At 45.7% G+C, this 20,086-nt stretch overlaps 1 protein-coding gene across 2 annotated transcripts in view; it reads right to left on the bottom strand.

The window, feature by feature from the left end:
- The window catches only part of XDH (xanthine dehydrogenase), a 61,464-nt gene that overhangs the window by 10,255 nt on the left and 31,123 nt on the right, over positions 1-20,086 (bottom strand). For both annotated transcript variants that reach the window (XM_045549335.1, XM_045549336.1), the window contains exons 15-30: positions 18,896-19,070; positions 17,425-17,508; positions 15,454-15,623; positions 13,175-13,298; positions 11,369-11,488; positions 10,800-10,896; positions 9,780-9,904; positions 8,875-9,008; positions 8,352-8,439; positions 7,050-7,136; positions 3,616-3,807; positions 3,274-3,419; positions 2,462-2,543; positions 1,826-1,921; positions 1,069-1,197; positions 319-393 (exon numbers count right to left, since the gene is read on the bottom strand). In XM_045549335.1, coding sequence (XP_045405291.1) covers positions 319-393; positions 1,069-1,197; positions 1,826-1,921; positions 2,462-2,543; positions 3,274-3,419; positions 3,616-3,807; positions 7,050-7,136; positions 8,352-8,439; positions 8,875-9,008; positions 9,780-9,904; positions 10,800-10,896; positions 11,369-11,488; positions 13,175-13,298; positions 15,454-15,623; positions 17,425-17,508; positions 18,896-19,070 — 1,924 coding nt within the window. The remainder of the gene's footprint in view (positions 1-318; positions 394-1,068; positions 1,198-1,825; positions 1,922-2,461; positions 2,544-3,273; positions 3,420-3,615; positions 3,808-7,049; positions 7,137-8,351; positions 8,440-8,874; positions 9,009-9,779; positions 9,905-10,799; positions 10,897-11,368; positions 11,489-13,174; positions 13,299-15,453; positions 15,624-17,424; positions 17,509-18,895; positions 19,071-20,086) is intronic.

Below are 20,086 nucleotides of genomic sequence, written 5' to 3' on the forward strand. Positions count from 1 at the left end.
GACCAGGTCCAGGGGGGCACGCCGAGCCGTCACCCATCCTCTCAGCCTCAGGGCAGCCAACTCCCAATTCCCACAAGGCTGTCAAAGTCATGGATCAAAAATGTTCCTCAAGTGACTTCCCTCACCCATGAAAACCACAGAGAAAGGAGCCCGGCGAGGCTGAGCGTTTACTCATCCTGTGAAATCACACAGACCCCTCATCTTCTCTTTGCCTGTTTGACTAGGTCATCATCTCCTACGTGTGTTTGGGGTAGGGACAGGCCCTGGTGTTGATCCTCCTCTCATATGCAAGAGTAACTGGGATCTGCTCGGACTCACCCAGTCCTCCCAGGAGCCACCGGGATTCTTTCTCTTGAAAGGTTCCAGTCTCTTCAGGATGGTCTGACACGCTGCCTGCGGAAAGCACCCCCACGCACCAGACACGTCAGTCCTCTGCACTCTACAGCCCGGGTAAAGCCCGAGGGCCTCGGCAAGGCCACCTCCAAGCAACGCTGTGCCCAGGGTGCCACTCAGCCAGCCTTGTTGCCACGCTCCAGAATGACCGAGGCCCAGGCTGGAAGCCACAGGGCTCTGCCCAAGGGGCCGTCCTGGCCCTTGCTTGGAGAGCACTTGCCAACCAGCTCTTAGGCCGACAGAGGGTGAATGTTTGAGGGGCTGGCCCACAAGGAGGTGCCCTCTCCCATTAAATTCCTTGTTTGAGTACGTCCCCCGTGTGGGCCAGAAGCAAGTTTGTCCAACGTGGCTGACCCATCATTGACTTCTGTCCATTGTCTCATGGCCGGTTCCTACACCAGGGAGGGCGTCTTCCCAGAAGCCTCTGCTTCCCCCCAGCACCGCTCCCCGCCCTGTGCTCATCCCTCCTGGCTGTGATGGAAGTGGTTACAATACTTGGGGCCCTCTCTTAGCTTGGCATCTAGACAAACAGCATCCGCCTGGATAAAACTGCCGAAGGCACAGCCATAGCCAAAGAGCCTGAGAGGAACCATTCCAGCTCCCACCCAGCGAGACTCTCCAGGCCAGAAACCCCGGGCTGGCCCTCTGCTCTGCTGGCTCCCGCGGGCTCCTTACATAGATGGCCTGCCCGTTGATGTCACTGCTGGAAGAGGCGGCCGTGGGAGAGGCGTTGGGCACGGTGTTAGTGCTTGTCTCGCTGATATAAATCTTAGAGGTGGGTATTTTCAGAGCTCTGCTGGCCACCTGCAAAAAGAGAAGACGTTGCCATCTAGAAAAGTGGTTATCATGGGGCTTGGCTGCCTTCTCCCCAAGATGGGATTCCTGTTCTCGGTTACAGGCAAGAAAATAATTTTGTAAGCTCTAATCTGATTGATTCTGGGATGCTCTCACATCTGGCTGCATTTGAAGCAGCACTTGATGGAGTAATTTGGTTGAATAAAATATTCATAAACCTAATGGTGACAAACAGTGCCTTTTAAAGCTAACCCTGGCGTTTCATAAAACCTCATTTGGCCAGCCCCCATGAGCCGAGCAGATGTGCTGACTCTAATCCAGCCCCATTAGCCTGGCTCTCTTGGAGCATGGGAAACTAGCTACCTTTATACACACAGCACACCCACCTTCCACACAGAGGTGCTGGTAATGGAAGTGTCTGCAGATGTAACCTGCAAAATCCCTTTGCACATGTGAGGAAACTGAGGCCAAGAGGGCGAGAAGACCTGCCCAGGGTCACATACATGTGCACGACAGGGACATGCCAGATCCCAGGCCTGCTTCTGCATGGGTGTACCCACTGCTCCGTTGCTCACAGCACCTTCCCTTACGACAGACACCACAGTGCTGCGAGGATGCCCACCGTCCCGCCGCTCACCTGGACCATCTTGGTGTGCAGGCCCTGGCCCATCTCAGTGCCCCCGTGGGTCAGCAGCACAGAGCCGTCGGTGTAGACGTGAACCAGGGCTCCTGCCTAAGCAGAGAGAAGGACACCAGACACAAAATTCAGTAAATCCTAACTCAGCTTAAGATGTGGGACGAGAGGTATGGAACCCAGGAAAAAGAACACCAGCAGCAACTTTCTGGATGTAAACTGCAGATGAAAATGATGGCAGTGTAAACCTCATGATGTAATCACATAGATCCTCAGTAGGATGCAAAATGTCTTCATAACCCTCTTTGTGTCTCTTATCCTCAGGGGGAAGTAGGCCAAATCTCTCTGTGCTCACTCTATAGACGAAGAAACAGGACGAGAGAGGCAGAGTACCTGTCCTCAGTCCTACACTCAGGAAGGGCAGGAACTAGAGGTCGGTCCCAGATCTCTGAGTCTCACTGCCCGTGACATATTGGACAAATAAGAACATGCAAGCTCGACTTTCACTGAAACAGCAAAGAGCTCCCCTGGTCAGCTCTGTTACCAGTGACAACGAGATTGCCCTTGCAATTCTGTAAACAGGGGATGATGGGGTCCCCGTCTGGTGGAAATGGACAAAATTTTATATAAAGCAATTACCTGATTCAGAAAAGGAACTGTGAAGCTTATTCCAAATTTGACAGGAATTATGCACAATCCTCTCTTTTTCCAGCAATTTTCCCTGGAGAAAAAGGAACATTCTCATAGAAGCTTCTCTGCCATATTTACACCAGATTGGACATATTTTCAGTCAACATCTTCACATCACATGGAAACAGGACATCCTTGCAGCCGCCCATGTAGTCATTATCATAACTGAGTTGTGCCCCAACAGTGTAGACAAAAATGAGAAGCGTGGAAATTTGGGTCATGGGTCCTTCAGTGCATCTAGAGCCCACCCTGGGTGGACTTCATGCTGGGTCAGAGTGCTCTGGTGATCTTGGACTGTCATCACCTCAGGGAGACACTGTGGCTTACTGATGACAATGATGCCTTCTCTGTGCTTTGTATTTGGTCATCTGAGTGACTCCGTGAGGAAGACAGAGCCAACATAATTATGTACATTTTGCCGATGATCAAACCGAGGCCCAGGGAGATGGAGTGACTGCCAAGTCACGTTTCTAAATTAGTGTCAGAGGCAGGTACATAACTGTGGTGTTCTTAGTCCTGGGCTGTAACACGGTGTGCCCATAAGGCACACACATGTGCAAAGATGAACCACAGCTAACGGGCTATGACGCTGAGTGCAGGCTGTGAGCCCACCTGCCCCAAGCTGGAGATCACTACAAGATCAAAGAGATTGCTATGAGCTGGCAGACTCAGCAGCCTCAGCAGTTAGCCATTAAATTATCAGCTGTAGAATATGAAACCCAAGAGAGCACCAGCACATGGACTCCCCTCCCAGCTCTTACTTGTTGAACTTGTCAACCTCACTCTTCCGAGCGTGGTACTGAGAGCTTGCTAGGCATTCATCCCAGCACCTGGGCAAGGTGAACCCCTCAAGCTTCTGGTTGAAGTGTGTCAGGTCCCCTTCTTTGTACAGGTTTTTCCTCCGCACCTTCCCAAGGAGAGAGACACTGAGGCCTTGAGGGTGGCAAGAGACTGGGAGGGCACAGCCTAAACTGAAGCCTCCAGCCCCCTCATCAGGACCTGCCTGTCCTCCACCCCCACGGGAGAGGCCCATGATACAGAGCCACTGTCCCCGCCAAGTGGGCTAACCCACTCTGCCTCGTGCGACCAAATTCCCAGCTTACCTCCTCTGCAGGCAGCCCACAGGTCACGGCAACTTCACTCATCCAATTCTCAGCAATGAGCATGGCCTGCGGCCCCCCGAAGCCCCGGAAGGCCGTGTTGGAGGGCAGATTGGTCTTGCACAGACGCCCAGTGCCCCGGATGTTGGGGATTTTATAGCAGTTGTCCATGTGGAATAGAGCTCGCTCCATGATCTGAAGCACAGGAAACCAAAACGGGAGAGAACGGTGGGCTGATTGCAGCAGCAATTCAAATAGGAACCCAGAGGGCTGCATCCATGCCTTGCCTTCTTCAAGAAGATTTTGTGTAGATGTAGGAAAGATTATTCTAAAATTTATATGGAAAAGCAAAGGAACTGGAATAGCTAAAATAATTTTGAAAAAGAAAAAAATCAAGTGGGAGGAAGCAGCCCACTCAATTTAAGATTTATTATGTAGCCACAGTAATCAAGGCTGTGTGGAATCGGTAGGGGGGATGTTCACATAGATCAGTGAAACAGAATAGGGAACCCAGACATAGACCCACTCAAATATGCCCAACTGATTTTTTACAAAGGTTAAAAAGCAATTCAGTAGAGCAAAGATAGCCTTTTAACCACGGTGCCGGAGCAGTTAGACATTCATAGGTTGAAAAAAAAAAAGAAGAAGAAGAAGAAAGAAATGAAAACCCTTAATCTAAGTCTCATATCCTATACAAAATTAACTCAAAATGGATTGTGGGCTTACATCTAAAATGTAAAACTGTAACACTTTTAGAAAGAAAGATAGGCAAAAACCCCCAGAGTCTAATGCCAGGCAAAGAGTTCTTAGACTTGACACCAAAAGCACTATTAATAAGAATATAAATTCATAAATTTGACTTTGCCAAAATTTTAAACTTTTGCTCTTCTAAAGATCCTGTTAAGATGAAAAGACACTGCACACCAAGGGAAAATACTTGGGAAACGTATATCTGACAAAAGACTCATCTACAGTATGTACAAACCTCTCAAAATTCAACAGCAAAACCACAAATAGTCCAATTATAAGATGGACAAAAGACATGAACACACATTTCACTGAAGATTATATACAAATGAAAAATAAGCACATGAAAAGATGATCAACATCATTAGCCATTAGAAAAATGCTAAATAAAACCACAGTGAGATATCACCGCATACCTATCAGAATGGCTAAAACTAAAAATAGTGACACCACCACCAAATTCTGGCATGGGTGTGGAGAGAATCACTAAAACATTACTTTTAGGAATATAAAATGGTACAGAAACTCTAGAAAAGACTTCAGCAGTTTCTTCAAACTCCAAACTTGAAACCACTATATAATCTCCTAACTGTAATTTTGGGCATTTATCCCAGAGAAATGAAGATTTATGTTAATACAAAAACTATGCACAAATATATATAGCAGCTTTATTTGTAATAGTCAAATACTTGGAAACAACTCAGATGTTCTTGAATGGGTGAATGGTTAAGCAGTTAGACATCCATACCATGGAATACTAGTAAGCGAGGCAAAGGGGCAAATAATTGATTCACACAATTTGAGTAAGTCTCTAGAGAATTATGCTGAATGAAAAAACTCAATCCCAAAAGGTTTCATGTTGTATTATTCCATTTATATAACATTCTCAAAAATGACAAAATTATAGAAATGGCAAACAGATTAGTGGTTGCCAGGGTTAGGGAGGGAGTAAGAGAGGGAGGGAAGTGGGTTTGGGCATAAGAGGGCACCTTAATGGATCTTCATGGTGGAAAACATGTTTTGTATCTTGACTGTATCAATGTCAATATCCTTGTAGTAATATTGTACTATAGTACTGCAAGGTGTAACCTTTGGAGGAAGCTGGGTTAAAAATAACCCATTAGAACATGGGCAAAAGATATGAACAGAGGTTTCACCTGAGTATATACAGTAGATACATGGGATGGCTCTGTATTATTTCTTACAACTGCATGTTAATCTACAATTATCTCAAAATAAAAATTTCAATTTGCAAAAAGTATACAGTATGATCTTGACTTCTAAATTACAGATAAGGAGGTGATGTGCTTGGTACTAAAGGGACCCAAAGAACAGTATAGAATCCAGGTTCTCTGAATCCTGCTTCAATGGTAAAGACATAACCTACCACTAAGGTCAATCATTTATTTATCAAATCAACAAGTATTTAAAAAGTGCTCACTGTGTGTCAAGCACTATGGAAGGCATGGGGGTTATAAAGAAGAATAAAATATATTTACTGCTATTGAAGGGTCCACAACCCAGTAAGAGAGACAAAATCTTGGACTTATAACCATTATTTCAAGTCATAAATCCCACAGGTAGTTTACAAGAGTATAAGGGACTAAGGTACTATTTACTCTGCATGATAAAGAACCAATAGGAGTCCACCAGATGGAGTTGAAGGGAAGCAGGTTTAACTATACAAAACATCATGTACAAAGTCAGTGGAAGGTACAAGAGAAAGGTCTGTTTGGAAATCAGAGATCTTCAATGTGACTAAAGAAAAGGGAACATGACAGGGGTTGGGGGAGGGGACACAAAAAAGTATAAGACTTATGCACTGAAAACTATAAAACATTGCTGAAAGAAAGGAGATTTAAATAAATAAAAAGAAAATCCATAATTATGGATTGAAAGACGCAATATTATTAAAATGGTAATTCTCCCCAAACTAAACTTTAAATTCAACACATTCCCTATCAAAATTTCAGCAGGCTGTCTTGTAGAAATTGACAAGCAATTCTTAAAATTTATATGAAAAGGACTCCAAATAGCCAAAATAATCTTGCAAAAGAACAAAGTTGGAGGCTCAGACTTCCCAATTTCAAAATTTACTATAAAACCGCTACAATCAAGAGAGTATGGTACCAGCATAATTATACACATATAGATAATGTCACAGAATTGAGATTCCAGAAATAAATCTTATATTCATCGTCAATTATCTTTTTCTCCCTAAATCTGCCAAGGAAATGCAACGGGGAAATGGTAGTCTTCTCAACAAATAGTGCAGGGACAATTGAATAGCCATATGCAAAAGATGAATTTAGCTCCTTACTTCATACCATATAGAAAAATTATACACATATCATATATATATATATATATACACACACACACACACACATAACATGCATACACACACACAATGCTACCGCACCATACGTAAAGCTTTGTAACTAACTTCGCTAGCTTGGTGAAATATCTGGAACAAGAAGGATGGGTTTATCAGTGAAATAATCTGATCATCTTTGTACTTTAGAGATTAATCAAGGTTGGGAAACCTGGAGGTGGGGACCAGGTAGGAGGCTATTGCAACAGTAACAGGCAAGAACTGGGGAGGCCTGTGCCTGTATGGGAACAGGCTGTGGGGCACACACTTGACCCCCTGGTGACTGGGTGCAGGGGCAGGTGTGGGTCCTACTTACACCCCGAGAGAGATCCTGGGTGTTCCCCGCATTGCTGAAGTGATCCACTTCCAGAGCCACGACCTTCCCAGTCTTCATGAAGCCAACCTGGTAAAATGAGAGTGATGTCTCAATGGTCCCCTTCCTGTCTCTGATCCTCCCCTCCCACTTATGCTACATGGAAGAAACAGAAAGAATAAGACATCACACCATGGAAACAAAAGCGACCTTAAGAGGTCACCAGAAGGTAACAGGGGAAGAGGAGAGAAACTAACACCTCCCCGTGGTGCACCCTTGCTGCCTTGAGCCTGCACACACTTGTCCCCACACCCCTCCCTCCTGTTGCCTGCTCCCGGTTCTAGGAGAGGAAGGAAGGAGGTCAAAAAGAGAGAGTCAGTCGTGACTAATTTTCAGGGCAGGGAGGGGACGGCTGGGAAGAGAAACCAGGAAAGATACCGGAGCGTCCCCTCACAGCTCTGGTCAGCAGACAGAAAAGCTGCACTTTGCAGGAGCATGATGTGCTTGTACGTCCTTGACCTCACGTAACCATTAAAAATACCCTTTACAGGCCGTTTTACAAGGTGGAAACTGGGACCCCAAAAGATCGAGATACTTTCTTCAGGCCCACTAGAATTTGAGAATAAGAGAAATACAATCCCTTTCTGGGAGTTCAATCTTGAATAAAGTCTGAATACATCAAAGGGTGATGTTCAAGGCTAGGTCATGGAGAGAGGGGGAGCCCAGGTTTCCAGAGCTGGACTGAGCCCTGGAAGACTATCCTGATGCGTACAGGGAAAGGCTGCATTGGTCACTCATAGAAATCCGGAAAAAGACTGTCCCAGAGAGAAGTATGGGCAGTGCCCAATCCATGGTCCAGTAGAGCAGGTGCCCATCCTAACATCTTGTGCTGTCCAGGCCCCTGGGAAGTTTTATTTTCCACTGTAAATTACTAAGCAGTCACTCTGAGTTTTACATGAGGCCTGTGAACATATGAACACTAGACCACGCAGCACAACGTCTTTGCCCCAGGTCTGCTGACAGATCACGTGTCTGAGCCTGACTGGCCAAAGGCCAGATGCAGACCACAGCAGCTTCACAGAACTCATGCAGCCGCCCTTGGGAGTGGCCTGCCAGCCGCCCTGGGACCACCCTTCTGTGTTGCTGTTGGCCTATTTGTATCTCTCTCCTTACTGTTCCTTCTTTGAATTTTTATAGATAGTCGTGCAAAAAGTAAGGGTACAGCCCGGGGTCCGTGGACCTTTGGTCTCAGGTTTACTTACAAAATGACACTGCCCACCCCAGCACAGCCCCAAAATCTAGAACCTTGTATCTGGCCAGGAAGGGATGTCTGCCACCAGTTATCAGCATGTCCTCATCACGGTCCAGCATGCAGCGCACGGGGCGGCCGGTCCTGAGGGGGGTTCCAAGAGAGTTAGAAACCAGCGAATCTTCAACAACAGCCCAGCCCCATGAGTTTCAGGGAAGAAAACAGCAGAGAAGCTGCCTTTTCCACCTGGGCCACCAAGTAGATCTGTGCCGGGCTGCTAGACCACCTAGGCATTCTGCAGGACAAGGTGGGGAATACAGGATGGGAGGTATGTTCTCAGCCTAGGAGAGCGCGCGGCTGGGTATGGGAGATCAGATGTGAACACATGCGTCAGAACACAAAGAAAGAAGTGATGTTACCCTCACCCTGTGCCCAAGGGTTCTAAAAACAGAGGGCTATGAGGATTCAAAGCAGGGGGAAACGATTTCAAACAGGGGGAAATCCAGAAAGCCTTCCTGGCAGAGGCAGCCTCATTCTTTTTCCCAGAGCCAGCTGGAAGAAGCAGGCTTTGGAACTCACTTGTGCGCAGCCAGGGCCACTGCCGTGGACACCACAGTGCTCCGAGTCTCCTTCCCCCCAAAGGCTCCTCCCATTCTCTTCACTCGGACCAAAATCCGGTTTGCTGGAACCCCCAACATATTTGCAACAAAGCTCTATGGGCAAGAGACAAAACACTCTCACTGAATGCATCATCTGGACTTACTTCTGGCCTGACCCAGGGCGCCCCTGATATGCATGGGCCTCATTACTGCTGTGAATTCTGAAATTCCTTGATTCAAAATCCCCGTGCAGCCCTGTGGCTAGTGGTGCTGGGGTCCAGCACTCATCAGTCACTGCAGACTGAATGCAGACACTTGTTTCTAACCAGAGGGGTGAGCAGCTGGTCACAGGACACTTTTAGGAACTCATTCCACCTGGCCAGGGACTGGTGGGTCACAAAGGTAGGACCAGCTGCCAAAAATGCTGGCAACCACTGTCACATTACAGATGGTGAGAAATGGGGCATATTTAACCTGGTGCAGATAATTTAGTGGTCCTTGTGGCTATCACTTAATCCAATCCATTCATTTTACAGATGAGGAAACTGAGGCAGGATATGACTTGACCAAGGCCATATGGCACTAGAATGATAATAGCCAACACTTGCCAGACTCTAGTTCAAGTATTAAAACTCTTCTAATCATTGCAATAACCCTACCAGGCCCCATTTTAAATATATGAGGAAACTGAGGCCAAGAAAGGTCATAGAACAAGCTCAATGACACTGCTTGTTGGTGACAGTCTGTCGCCAGGACCATTACACTCAAGTCCCCTTCTGGACCAGCCCAGATCTCCCTCTTCCCATTTGCCACGCTGACCTTTTGGTCAGCTAGGAGCTCCCCGTTATCCCCCCAGCCACTTGAGCTGACCCTCATGACATCTACCTGGGTCTTCATGGTGTTCTGTGTAGACACAAAGAGCTCCATCTCCCCTGCCTCGTTTTTTGGGACAGCAATGGTGCAGTTAGTCTCCAGGTAGAAGTGCTCTTGGCCACCGATGTACAGCTCTCCTGAGGAGCAACGAGACCCCTCCCAGTGAGCCTGATGCTACAGAAGGGGCAGGTTTGCTTAGCGAGAGAGTGTGCTCTGCCAAGTGGCCTGGGTAGGAGCCAACTGATCACAGGTAACCTCTGCGGTCCCTGACTGGGGTAAAAAGGGCCCCAAAGTCTTAGCCATCTGGGAGCTGAGAGCTCTCCCACTCCTCACATCAAAGAAACCAGATGACACTGAAATGCATCAGGTGCAAAGTGCTTTTCTCATTGTAGCCAGTGGAAATCAAGGATTTCTAAAACTATCATTGTAAAAAGTAAAGAAGGAATTAATAGATATGCTTTGAAAAGCTGCAAATGGGAGCATCTCCCAGAACTGAAGCTACCAGGCCTGTTGCAGAGTTGGCTACATAGTGACTTGGCAACGCACAACAGCCAACGTCAAAAACAATCCCCAAAGGGGCTAATCAGCAGCCTTGTCCTAGGTGAGAGCTATGGACCTATTTTCAGAGTGTCAGAGACAGAGGGGGAGGGAGAGCAGGGGAGAGGGCTAGCTGAGGATGGGCAGGACTACCTTCAGGCAGGTGGGGAGGGGGAGGAGTCTGTGTGGTTAGAGGCTTAGCAAACCCAAGGCTGGCCAGGCATCAGTGGCCATTATCTTCCCCAGACAGTCTTCCAAATCAGAATATGCTAGAATCTCTCTAGAATCACTTAGATTCAGCCTGGAGAGAGTGGAGATAAATGAAGCTCTATCCTAGCCAACTGTCTACTATTTTGTTACAAACATCAGAGAGCATCTTCTGCTAGGAAGTGTTTGGAAAATCACCTCCCTGTTTGAAGGCTCAATGTGTATCTCTTGAATTTAATTCGCCAACCAGGGCCACCCCATTCTCAATGCTGCACGGTGCAGCTGTACCTGAAACAACATTATCTGCTTCAGAAAACCCCTTCTTGAGGTCTCCCTTCTCAATCTTCAGCTCAGATCCATAAAAGGAGTTGTTCTTTATAGCATCCTGAGGATCACAAAGAAGCTTCGGTCACTCGGCTTTTAGGGGGAAGAAGATAGCTTCTGACTGGGGAAAGAGAAGCGCTCTGAACTGCTGCCTCTCTCTTCCCCTATGTGAATCGCTACCATCTTCATAGAGGGACTTAAACTAAGCCCTATTGTACTCCAGGGAATCCTATTCCTCCATTTCCTCAGCTGCAGATGGACAACCCTGGATTTTGAGAAAAAGCAAAGAATCCCACAAGGAAGTAATTAGAGCTGAAATTTGGGGGAGGAGGAACTCAGTTTAGTTGATAGTGGACTGAGCCTAAGATCATAAAGGTTTACACTGGAGCAGAAATCCTTGGGCTAGAAGGGATTTTAAAGTCCTCTACTCAAATGCCTACCTGCTGCTCAAAGCTCCTCTAGAAGATCCTAACAAATGTGTCTCCAGGGACAGGGAGCTCACTCCTCTACACGGGCAGCACATACTTAGTTACCTCGATTGTGATAATGGCTGGAAGTTCTTCGTAGGTGACTTTCACCCCTTGAGCGGCTCTCTGTGCATGTTCTGGGGTGTCGGCAACCACAGCACCAATGATGTGCCCAACACAAGTAACCTAGGAGCAGAGACAGACTGCCAAAGAACATAACCAAGCTCCTCATGAAGCAAATTATTTTTGGATTGTTCAAAAAGGCAAAGAAGGCACTGCCCTCACAATCAAAGTACGTTTCAGGAATGTGCTGCAGCCTTTTTGTTGCCTTATCCTACTAATTGAGATTATATGCCTCTTCATAAGTGCTTAGAATCAACAGAGCTGGAACAGGGCTTAGAGATCACTGGGATCAGGATGGCAAACATATTTCATCTCAAGGGCCAATCTGATTATTTAGTACTGGCAGCTACTGAGACGCTGCACTGGGTGGAATCTTGTGATTGACTATTGATGTCTGCCATGAGCACAATGGGAGATACAGCACCAGGAAGTGTGTGTGTCGATTTGGATCTTCTTCAGCATCCTTGGTCTTCATGTGAAGACATGGAGACACAGAAGGCAAGGTCACAAGTGGCCAGTTACTAGATCAGGACTAAATCTTAGGCCCTGACTCCCAGTTTTATTTCTTTCCACCACACCACTCTCTTTTATGTTCCATTTCCTAGATTTATACCAAAAGCTTCTCAAAGGCTGCGATCATGTCTTGTGGACATGGGCCAATTACATGCCCAAAAGCAGGAGCTCCCAAATGCTGGTTCTTAGATTTGACCCATAAGCAAGATTTTTTTCAATTTATATAGTAACAATTGGTTTTTCCTTTAATAATTCAGTTACCTAAAAGCTTAATGGATCTCCTTCAGGGATAATTTTCATCCAACACCCTCCTCAAAATTAACAAAAAAAAAAAATTGTTATCCAACTCATCACTTTGGAATACAAGGTTTCTGACAATAAGAACCAATATTTAGCATGCACGTCTTTAATCATTATCTCTTGAGGCCCCAGTTAAGTTATTGATTTAGTTGGTTATTGCAGTGACAGCCGAGCCTGGCTGACTCTCAGTAACCATAATGCTAGCAGTGCTCTCAGGGGCTCTTGAAGTTTGTAAAGCAATTTGTTCTTCCACCAAATGCTGTCCTTGTGGAGTCCTTGTGTCGCATATTTGCAATTTTTTGTTCTTTATGTCAATCATAAGGTGAATTTACCCTTAAGATACACATACTCATGTCTAATTTGCAACATTTGATCTGTGCTGGAATTATAAAATGACTGAGAACTATTCTATGAGGATTCTTTAAGGATTTTTGTAGCCGTTGTCTTAAATATTTGAAACTTTTTATTGCTGTTGTAGGATTTCATATAGTTGAAATCAATAGATAAGCTTTTGTATGAGTTCATATAAGTGAATTATCAATACATACAGTGGTAGTATTGTGATTTCTTTTCTGGTTAGTTTGTTTAATGAATTCTTATTTTCTTTTAATAAAAGAGCTTAATGTTGTGCCTTAAGAACACAATTGTTAATTCAAACGCAATCACCAGCCTTGTTTTACTGCCAGTTTGACATGAAGTCGTCCTACTATGTATAAACAGCAGCCGTCAATTAAATAAACAGGTAACATATTCTAGCTCTTTATAAATTTTCCTGAACTCATAAAGAAATCCAAAGTAACCTCACCCATTGGATGATGGTTATGATACAGGCAAATATATAGTCTTTCAAGAGTAGAGATTTGGAGCAATGAGCACAAATTAAAACGTCAATACTTATTCCAATTACTTAACATAGAAAAAAAATTTAAGCCCTACCTTATCTTTTGCAAAGACTGTTTCATCATCACAAATTCCAGTTACATTACTCCCAGGAATATCACTGGCTGAGAGGAAACAAACAAACCCTGGCACCTTCTTAGCTTCTGAAGTATCTATGGACCTGCAAGAATGAGGTTGTGAGGGGTCAGACAGGCAGGCTTAAGCAGGGGACCCATCACCTGGTTGGATAACCCTGTCCTCATTTTAATGGGCTTTCCTCTACCCTAATTCTTCCCTTCTCTGCTTTCTTTTCTATCAGATTCTAAATCAATTCTGTTCCATTCTGTGAATGTTGGTTAAATGCTTACTGTGCGCAGGGTACTGTGTTGGATACTGCTGGGGTATAAGATGAATACTCCAGGCCAGGCCTCCATGACCTTATGCTATGCCCCGTCTGGTCTCCAAGGACAAGGGAGCCAAATCGCAGTGAGCGGCGTTAACTCTGGAGAGCTCTGGCTAAAAGCCACATCCGCAGCTAACACTCATCCAGAATCAGCACATTAGGGCCCTTGCCGTGCCACGGATACAATGGCCGTGAGCATCTTCACACAGCCAAGTGTCTCTCTTCACGTTAATGGTTCTATGCCAGCACGACCTGGCATCCCGGCATAATTAGGCAATATGGACCTCAAAGGGAGAATGCCTGGAGAGCTTATCAATTGTAACAGTCTAAACTAGGTCCTGATCGCTCTGGCCCATGTCCCCACGGGGAAGGAGGGCAGAGACACCTCAGGGAAAGGCATAGAAACTGCCCTAAGTATCAACCATCTTCAAACAGTTAATCCTTACAAGAAATCCTTAAAGTAATTATCATTACCCGCATTTTACATTTGGGGAAACTCAAGCTCAGTGAAGTTAGGTAGGTTCACTGCTACCTAAAGTCATTCCTCCGGAAAGCAGCTTGACTGGGGTTAGAACTGAGGTTAAGTCAGTGCAGTTCGGCCCACCACACCCCCTTCTGCCTGCCTGCAGCCCAGGAAAGCCCTGATTTTTGCTGTCACAACAATGTCCCTCCCCACCCCATCCTCCTCCATCTATTCACACATTGCTTGGATGGAGGTGGTTTGAGTGTAGACAGCCTGGGTTATTGTACTGTCAACAGGGGCTCAAGACAAGGACAAAGGCAAAAGAATGTACCCTGCAGCTGGCAACTGCATGAACTTAAACATTTTCTTTCAGGGACCTGGAAAAGTTGATTGATCTGTTAGATTTTCTCTGTGTCTTGTTCACCATTCTGGGAGCCGGTCTCCAGGCTGGGAGCAGCAGCAGAGAAAAGACCAATGGCAAGGAGATCTGATCCCTTGGCCACACAGTGGCAGGAGCTCTAGGGAGGGTTTTCCCAGCTGTTCTACTCAGCAGGCCGTGTGTCTAAAGCCCACCAGGAAATACGGTTCATACTCGCTGGGCTGAACACCCAGAAGTGGCACAGCACAGTTGCCCATGCTGCTGGCTTTAAATGCCAAATCAGCCGCTTACCAACTATGTGGCCTGGGGCAGATAATTTACCCTGCTCGTGCCTCAGTTTCCTCATCTGGAACAGGGAGAGAATAATAGGACCTGCCTGTGAGGTTGTTGTGAAGAACAAATGAGCCAGTATATTGTAAAATGCTTTAAACTAGGTTGTGGCAGGTATTAAGTGGCATATGAGTGTTAGGTGTTATTACTATAGAGGTGGCAATTCTTGCTGTTTGAGCTCTCAAAGTTCAACAAACACATACAAGTAGTTATTTTCTGCTACGTGCTTTAAGGATGCTGATGGTAATCCTCACAAAATCCTCTATTACAGTTGGGGAAACTGAGAGTTTAAGTGCACAGGCCAAGGTCACATTTGCTAAGCACCAGTCCAGGTCTGCCAGACACTAAGGCCATGTTTTTCCCTTTAGTGCTCACTCAAGTTCTCCTGAGATTTGGCATTTCAGCTTAGCCTAATATCCAGACTGCAAATCTAACCTGGCCCTGTCCAAACCCCCTCAGCTGCTGGAATGTCATCTCCCTCTGTTCAGCGCTCCGAGGCTTTCCTGACCTGGCCCTGCCCCCTGCTCCAGTGTGAGCCCCCCTCGCCCTCCCAGGAGTAGACCTCCTCCAGGTGCCACTGGGCCCCTCGCCCTGCCTGCTCCTCTCCAGACTGTGGTTTTTAGATAATTCGTTGTCTTTCTTTCCAGACTGGGGTGTCCTGGAGGAACCTCGTTATCTTTGTATCTCCAGTGCCTGGCAGGGTGCTTCCCAGTGCCCTCCTTCCGGAGTGCCACCGGCTCCCCGGCAGCAGCGACACTCACTTGATCTTGGCGTGGGCCCGGGTGCTGGTGACCAGCCGGAGAGACAGCTCATTCTCGTAGCGAGGGATGTCGTCACAGTACACGGCCTCCCCGGAGGCCTGCATGTCTGCGGCCAGGTGGCGCAGGGGCCGGCCCACCGTGTCCTCCTTGGACTGATCCTTGGGCACCTCCTGGAACAACATGGTCACCAGTTAGGCTGAGCTGCTGAGGACACTGCTCCTCTACAGGCCCAGGGCAAGCTGTGGGGAGCTTCGGGCAAGAAGGCAAAGCGAACCTGAGAGAAGAGAGGAAGCAGAGGGGCGTGGGGCAAAGGAAACAGGAGGGCGCACAAGGAATGGATAAGGATGATCATAGTGTCATTATACAAAGGAACAAAAAAAGAGGGACCTAAATGTCCATTAATTAGTGATTGGGTAAATATATTATGCTACACTCATACAATGGAATAATATATAAGCATTAAAACAATTAAAATATACTTTTGAAGAATTTTAATTAGAAAAGTATGTCCATGTTAAGTGTAAAAACAAGCCGGGTGCTATGGCTCACGCCTGTAATCCTAGCACTCTGGGAGGCCCAGGGGGAGGATTGCTTGAGGTCAGGAGTTTGAGACCAGCCTGAGCAAGAGCGAGACCCCATCTCTACAAAAAATAGAAAAATTTGACAGGCGTGGTGATACGCACCTGTAGTCCCAGCTACTCACGAGGCTGAGCCCAGGAGTTTGAGGTTGCAGTGAACTAGGATGATGCCACTGCACTCTAGCCTGGGCAACAGAGCGAGACTCTGTCTCAAAAATAATAAAAAAAATAAAAATAAAAACAATTTAAGTGTAAAAACAGGACACAGAACATTGTGTATATGTGTGTATTTGTGTGTGCATATGATTCAAATTCTATAGGAAAAGATAATATATTTTATAAATATAGTGTGCATATATATGTCCACATATGCATAGGAAAAAAATGGAAATAAGAAAAAATATAATAATGATTTTCTCTTGGAGGTGGCATTTAGGGTGATTTTTATTTTCTTCTTTATATTATTCTGTATTTTTCAAAATGTTTTAAAATGTATGAATTTTATAATAAAGTTCTGTTTTCATTTGCTTTTCAAAGTAATAAAAATAATAGTTACTATTGAATGAGTGTTTACTATATGCCAGATATTATCTAAGCAATTTACTTTTATTAACAGATTTAATCCTCAAAACCACTGTACAAAACAGGTACCATCATTATCCCCATTTGCAGGTAGGTGTAATTAACTTGCCCAAGAGGCACAGAGAGGGTAAATGACTTTTCAAAGTTACAGAATCATGAAATGGCAGAGTTTGGGTATAAATCTAGGCAGTCAGGCCCAGAGTTCATGCTTTGGAGCGCTGCACTCTACAACAGGGGTCAGTAAATTGTGACCTGTGGGCCAACTCTGGCCTACTGCCTGTTTTTGTAAATAAAGTTTTATTAGAACACAGCACATTCATTCATGTATTGCCTGTGGCACTTTTGTGCTATAATGACAGAGTGAAGAAGTTACAATAGAGACTATCTGGCCCTCAAAATCCTAAGTGCTCACAGGAAAATTTGCTGACCCTTTATCCAGGACCTTTCAAAAACTTGCAGTTGATAGAAACATTTTTTTAGCATGCTCAAGAAGACTTCTGAGTTTGCACATTAGCCCACAGAGGGGCTAGAAAAGATAAAATGGGAAAGAAAAAGTTCTTTAAGGAATAGGTGCAGATGAGAGTCTAATCCCAAGAGAGAAATTTAGGCAAACAAAGGGGAAATATTGACATTGACATCAATATGACGCCTATTTTCTTCACAGGATATCTATACACAAGAGTAAGGAGCTTAATGCACCTGCATACAATTCAGGTTGGTCCTCTGTCAGTGGTCAGCTACTGAGCACCTGATGTAGCCTGATACTAGTGGCAAAGCCCCCTGACGTTAGCCATATGCCATCTGTACTCACTTGGAAGAGCTGGACATTGGTCGGAGGGTCTTTCTGAAAGAGTAAAGTGGCACTGACGAAGGTGGGGTCCAGTAGACCACACATCTGTGGAGGCAAGATAATAACAGAGGTGACCAGGACTATATTTCGATCATCACTCCCTTCCTTGATTGTCCCCAAGTGATAAAAGTGACAATCCATCTCTTCATTCCTCATTTTGTAGCCCTTTAAGTACTGGCTAGATCCCTCAACATTCAAACATGGGCTCTGAGGGCTCAGTGTTTAGTAACAGTCTCAGCTTCGTAGCCAGCCACTCTGCACCAGCAGACTGAAAGGTCTCTACTTTCTCCAACATACCACACTCTCCCCTTCCTTCCTGCATTGACGCACGCAGCCCCCTGTGTCAGAGGTACACTTCTCCCTGGCCTTCCTGGAAGTCTCCCTTACCCGCCGCAATTCCATGGGGAGTATTTAGTGATAAGGAAATGTGTTCACACTACACTCTCAATGAAAGCAAGGGGAATATAGAACTCTCTATGCAGTGTGACCCCAAATCTGTTTAGAAAGTGTTATCTCCGGATAGGAAGATGATAGATAGATAGGCGGGTGGAAGGACAGATAGAAACAGAAAAGAGAGAGAGATGGAACAAACAGTGTGACAGAAAGATAAATGTAGGTGAAAGATCACACGAATTAACCAAAATATTAGCAGTGATGTTCTCTGGGATCTGAGAGTGGGAGTAATTTAAGGTTTTCTTTATACAACCCTGTATTTTTTAGGTTTTCCACAGTAAGTCCTTATTACTTTTATAATTAGGGGAAAATGTATTATTAATGTTATAAAAGAGGGATTTAGCTCTGCTGTCCCCGTATCTGTGAAGCTTTCTCTCCTCTGGGCCCCTCCGCACTCCATCTCCGCAGTTGTCTCACCGGGACACCTTCACCGACCATATTCTCCCGGGCTACGCTGCCCCCAGCGCCTGGGGCAACCTGGCGTGTACAGGCGCGAGATCAATGTGTGTTGGTGAACAGACCTCAGCCTCTCCCTGAGCGCACGTCCTGCGCATGCCACGGCCCCCGGGCTGTCGCAGCCCCTGCTGACATTCCCAGCCCACCCTGCCTTCTCGTCACACTCTACATTCCCTTTCCAACCTACAAAGCCACAGTCGTATCCACTCTACTGTCAGAAGGATCATCCGGTTTGCCTGCCCCTTTTGCAGATTTCACAGCTGAAACATAGAGACATGAGACTATTCAAGTTCTCACGGTGAGGTGGTGACACACCCGCATTCCTGACACCCAGCCCGGTGCTCTGCCTCTCAGCCCAGTGGTCACTCCCACCTCCGTGGCTCCTGGACTGTGTCCCTGGTCTCTGCTCTTTCGCCCTCAGATGTCCAGAGGAGAGGAGCAAGTTTACCACGCAGACCAGACTCTCATGTCCCCTGCAAAAAATGCTGCAGAGAACCTGTGCCTTGCCAGGCCCCACACTCACGTTTTCTGGGTTCTCTTTGCCCAACTTCTGAAGAACTGTCAGGTAGAACTTGAAGAAGAAGCTGAGGGTGAGGGTGCGCCGGAACTCCACCATGCCGCCAGGGGCGTCGGGGGGCAGGTGCAGCTCCTCTGCCAGACCTGCGCTCACGTCCTGCAGCAGCTCCTCCTGCCAGAGCCTGCGGAGAGCAAAGTGTGGGCGCTCCCACCCACCCTCCACACCCCTTCGTGCGGAGCGGGTGCCCAGAGCCTTGGAGTTGCACAAGCCTCGGCCCAAACTTTGGCTCAGATACTTAGAGGACTTTAGGCAAGTTACTTAACCTCCTTGAGCCTCAGTTTCCTTATCTTTAAAATTAGATATACTGAAAAAGACCACAAAAATATAAATATTAATAATGAAGTCTATTGAGTCCTTACAATGCACTAGTCAATATCCTGTGTGCTTTATATGAATTGTCACTTTTAATTTAAATTAAAAAGCATAGTAGGGAAAATTCTTATACCCATTTACCAATGAGAAAACTGAGGCATGGGGAGAGTAAGTAACTTGACTTATGTTACTGATTTGGTAAATGTCAGAGCCAGAAACTGGAATAAGGATGCAAATTCCAAGTTGAGCTTTCTTGATCCTATGTGGTTATTTTAAGGATTATATAGGATAATGCCAGTAAAGTGCCTGGTACAATTGCTATTATATAATAGCTGTAATAATACTAATAGTATTAGTAGTAGTGGTAGTAGTAATAGCAGCAGTAGCAGCAATAGTAGTATTTAATACGAGCAGTAGTATCAGCACCAGCATCAATACTACTAGTAATAATACTCACAGTGGCAGCAGCAGTAATAGTAGTGGTAATGGTAACAATATGAATAGTAGTAGTAGAAGTAGTAATAGTGGTGGAACAAAAAGCAGTATTAATGGTAGCAACAGCACCAGTGATATACTACTAGCAGTAGTAGAAGCGGTAGTAGTGGCAGCAATATTACTACTAGTGTAATAGCAGCAGTAATAGTAATGGTAACAGCAGAAATGCTAAAAGGTATCAGTCATAGCAGCAACAGCAATAAATACTAGCAGCAGCAGCAGTACTAGTAACAGTGGTAATAGTAATAATAGTACTACTAATAGTAATCACAGTGGCAATAGCAGTAGCAGCAGTAATGCTATTAGTAAAATACTAATATTAACAACAGT

Source organism: Lemur catta, chromosome 4 (assembly GCF_020740605.2).
Source record: "Lemur catta isolate mLemCat1 chromosome 4, mLemCat1.pri, whole genome shotgun sequence".
Lineage (NCBI taxonomy): Eukaryota > Metazoa > Chordata > Mammalia > Primates > Lemuridae > Lemur > Lemur catta.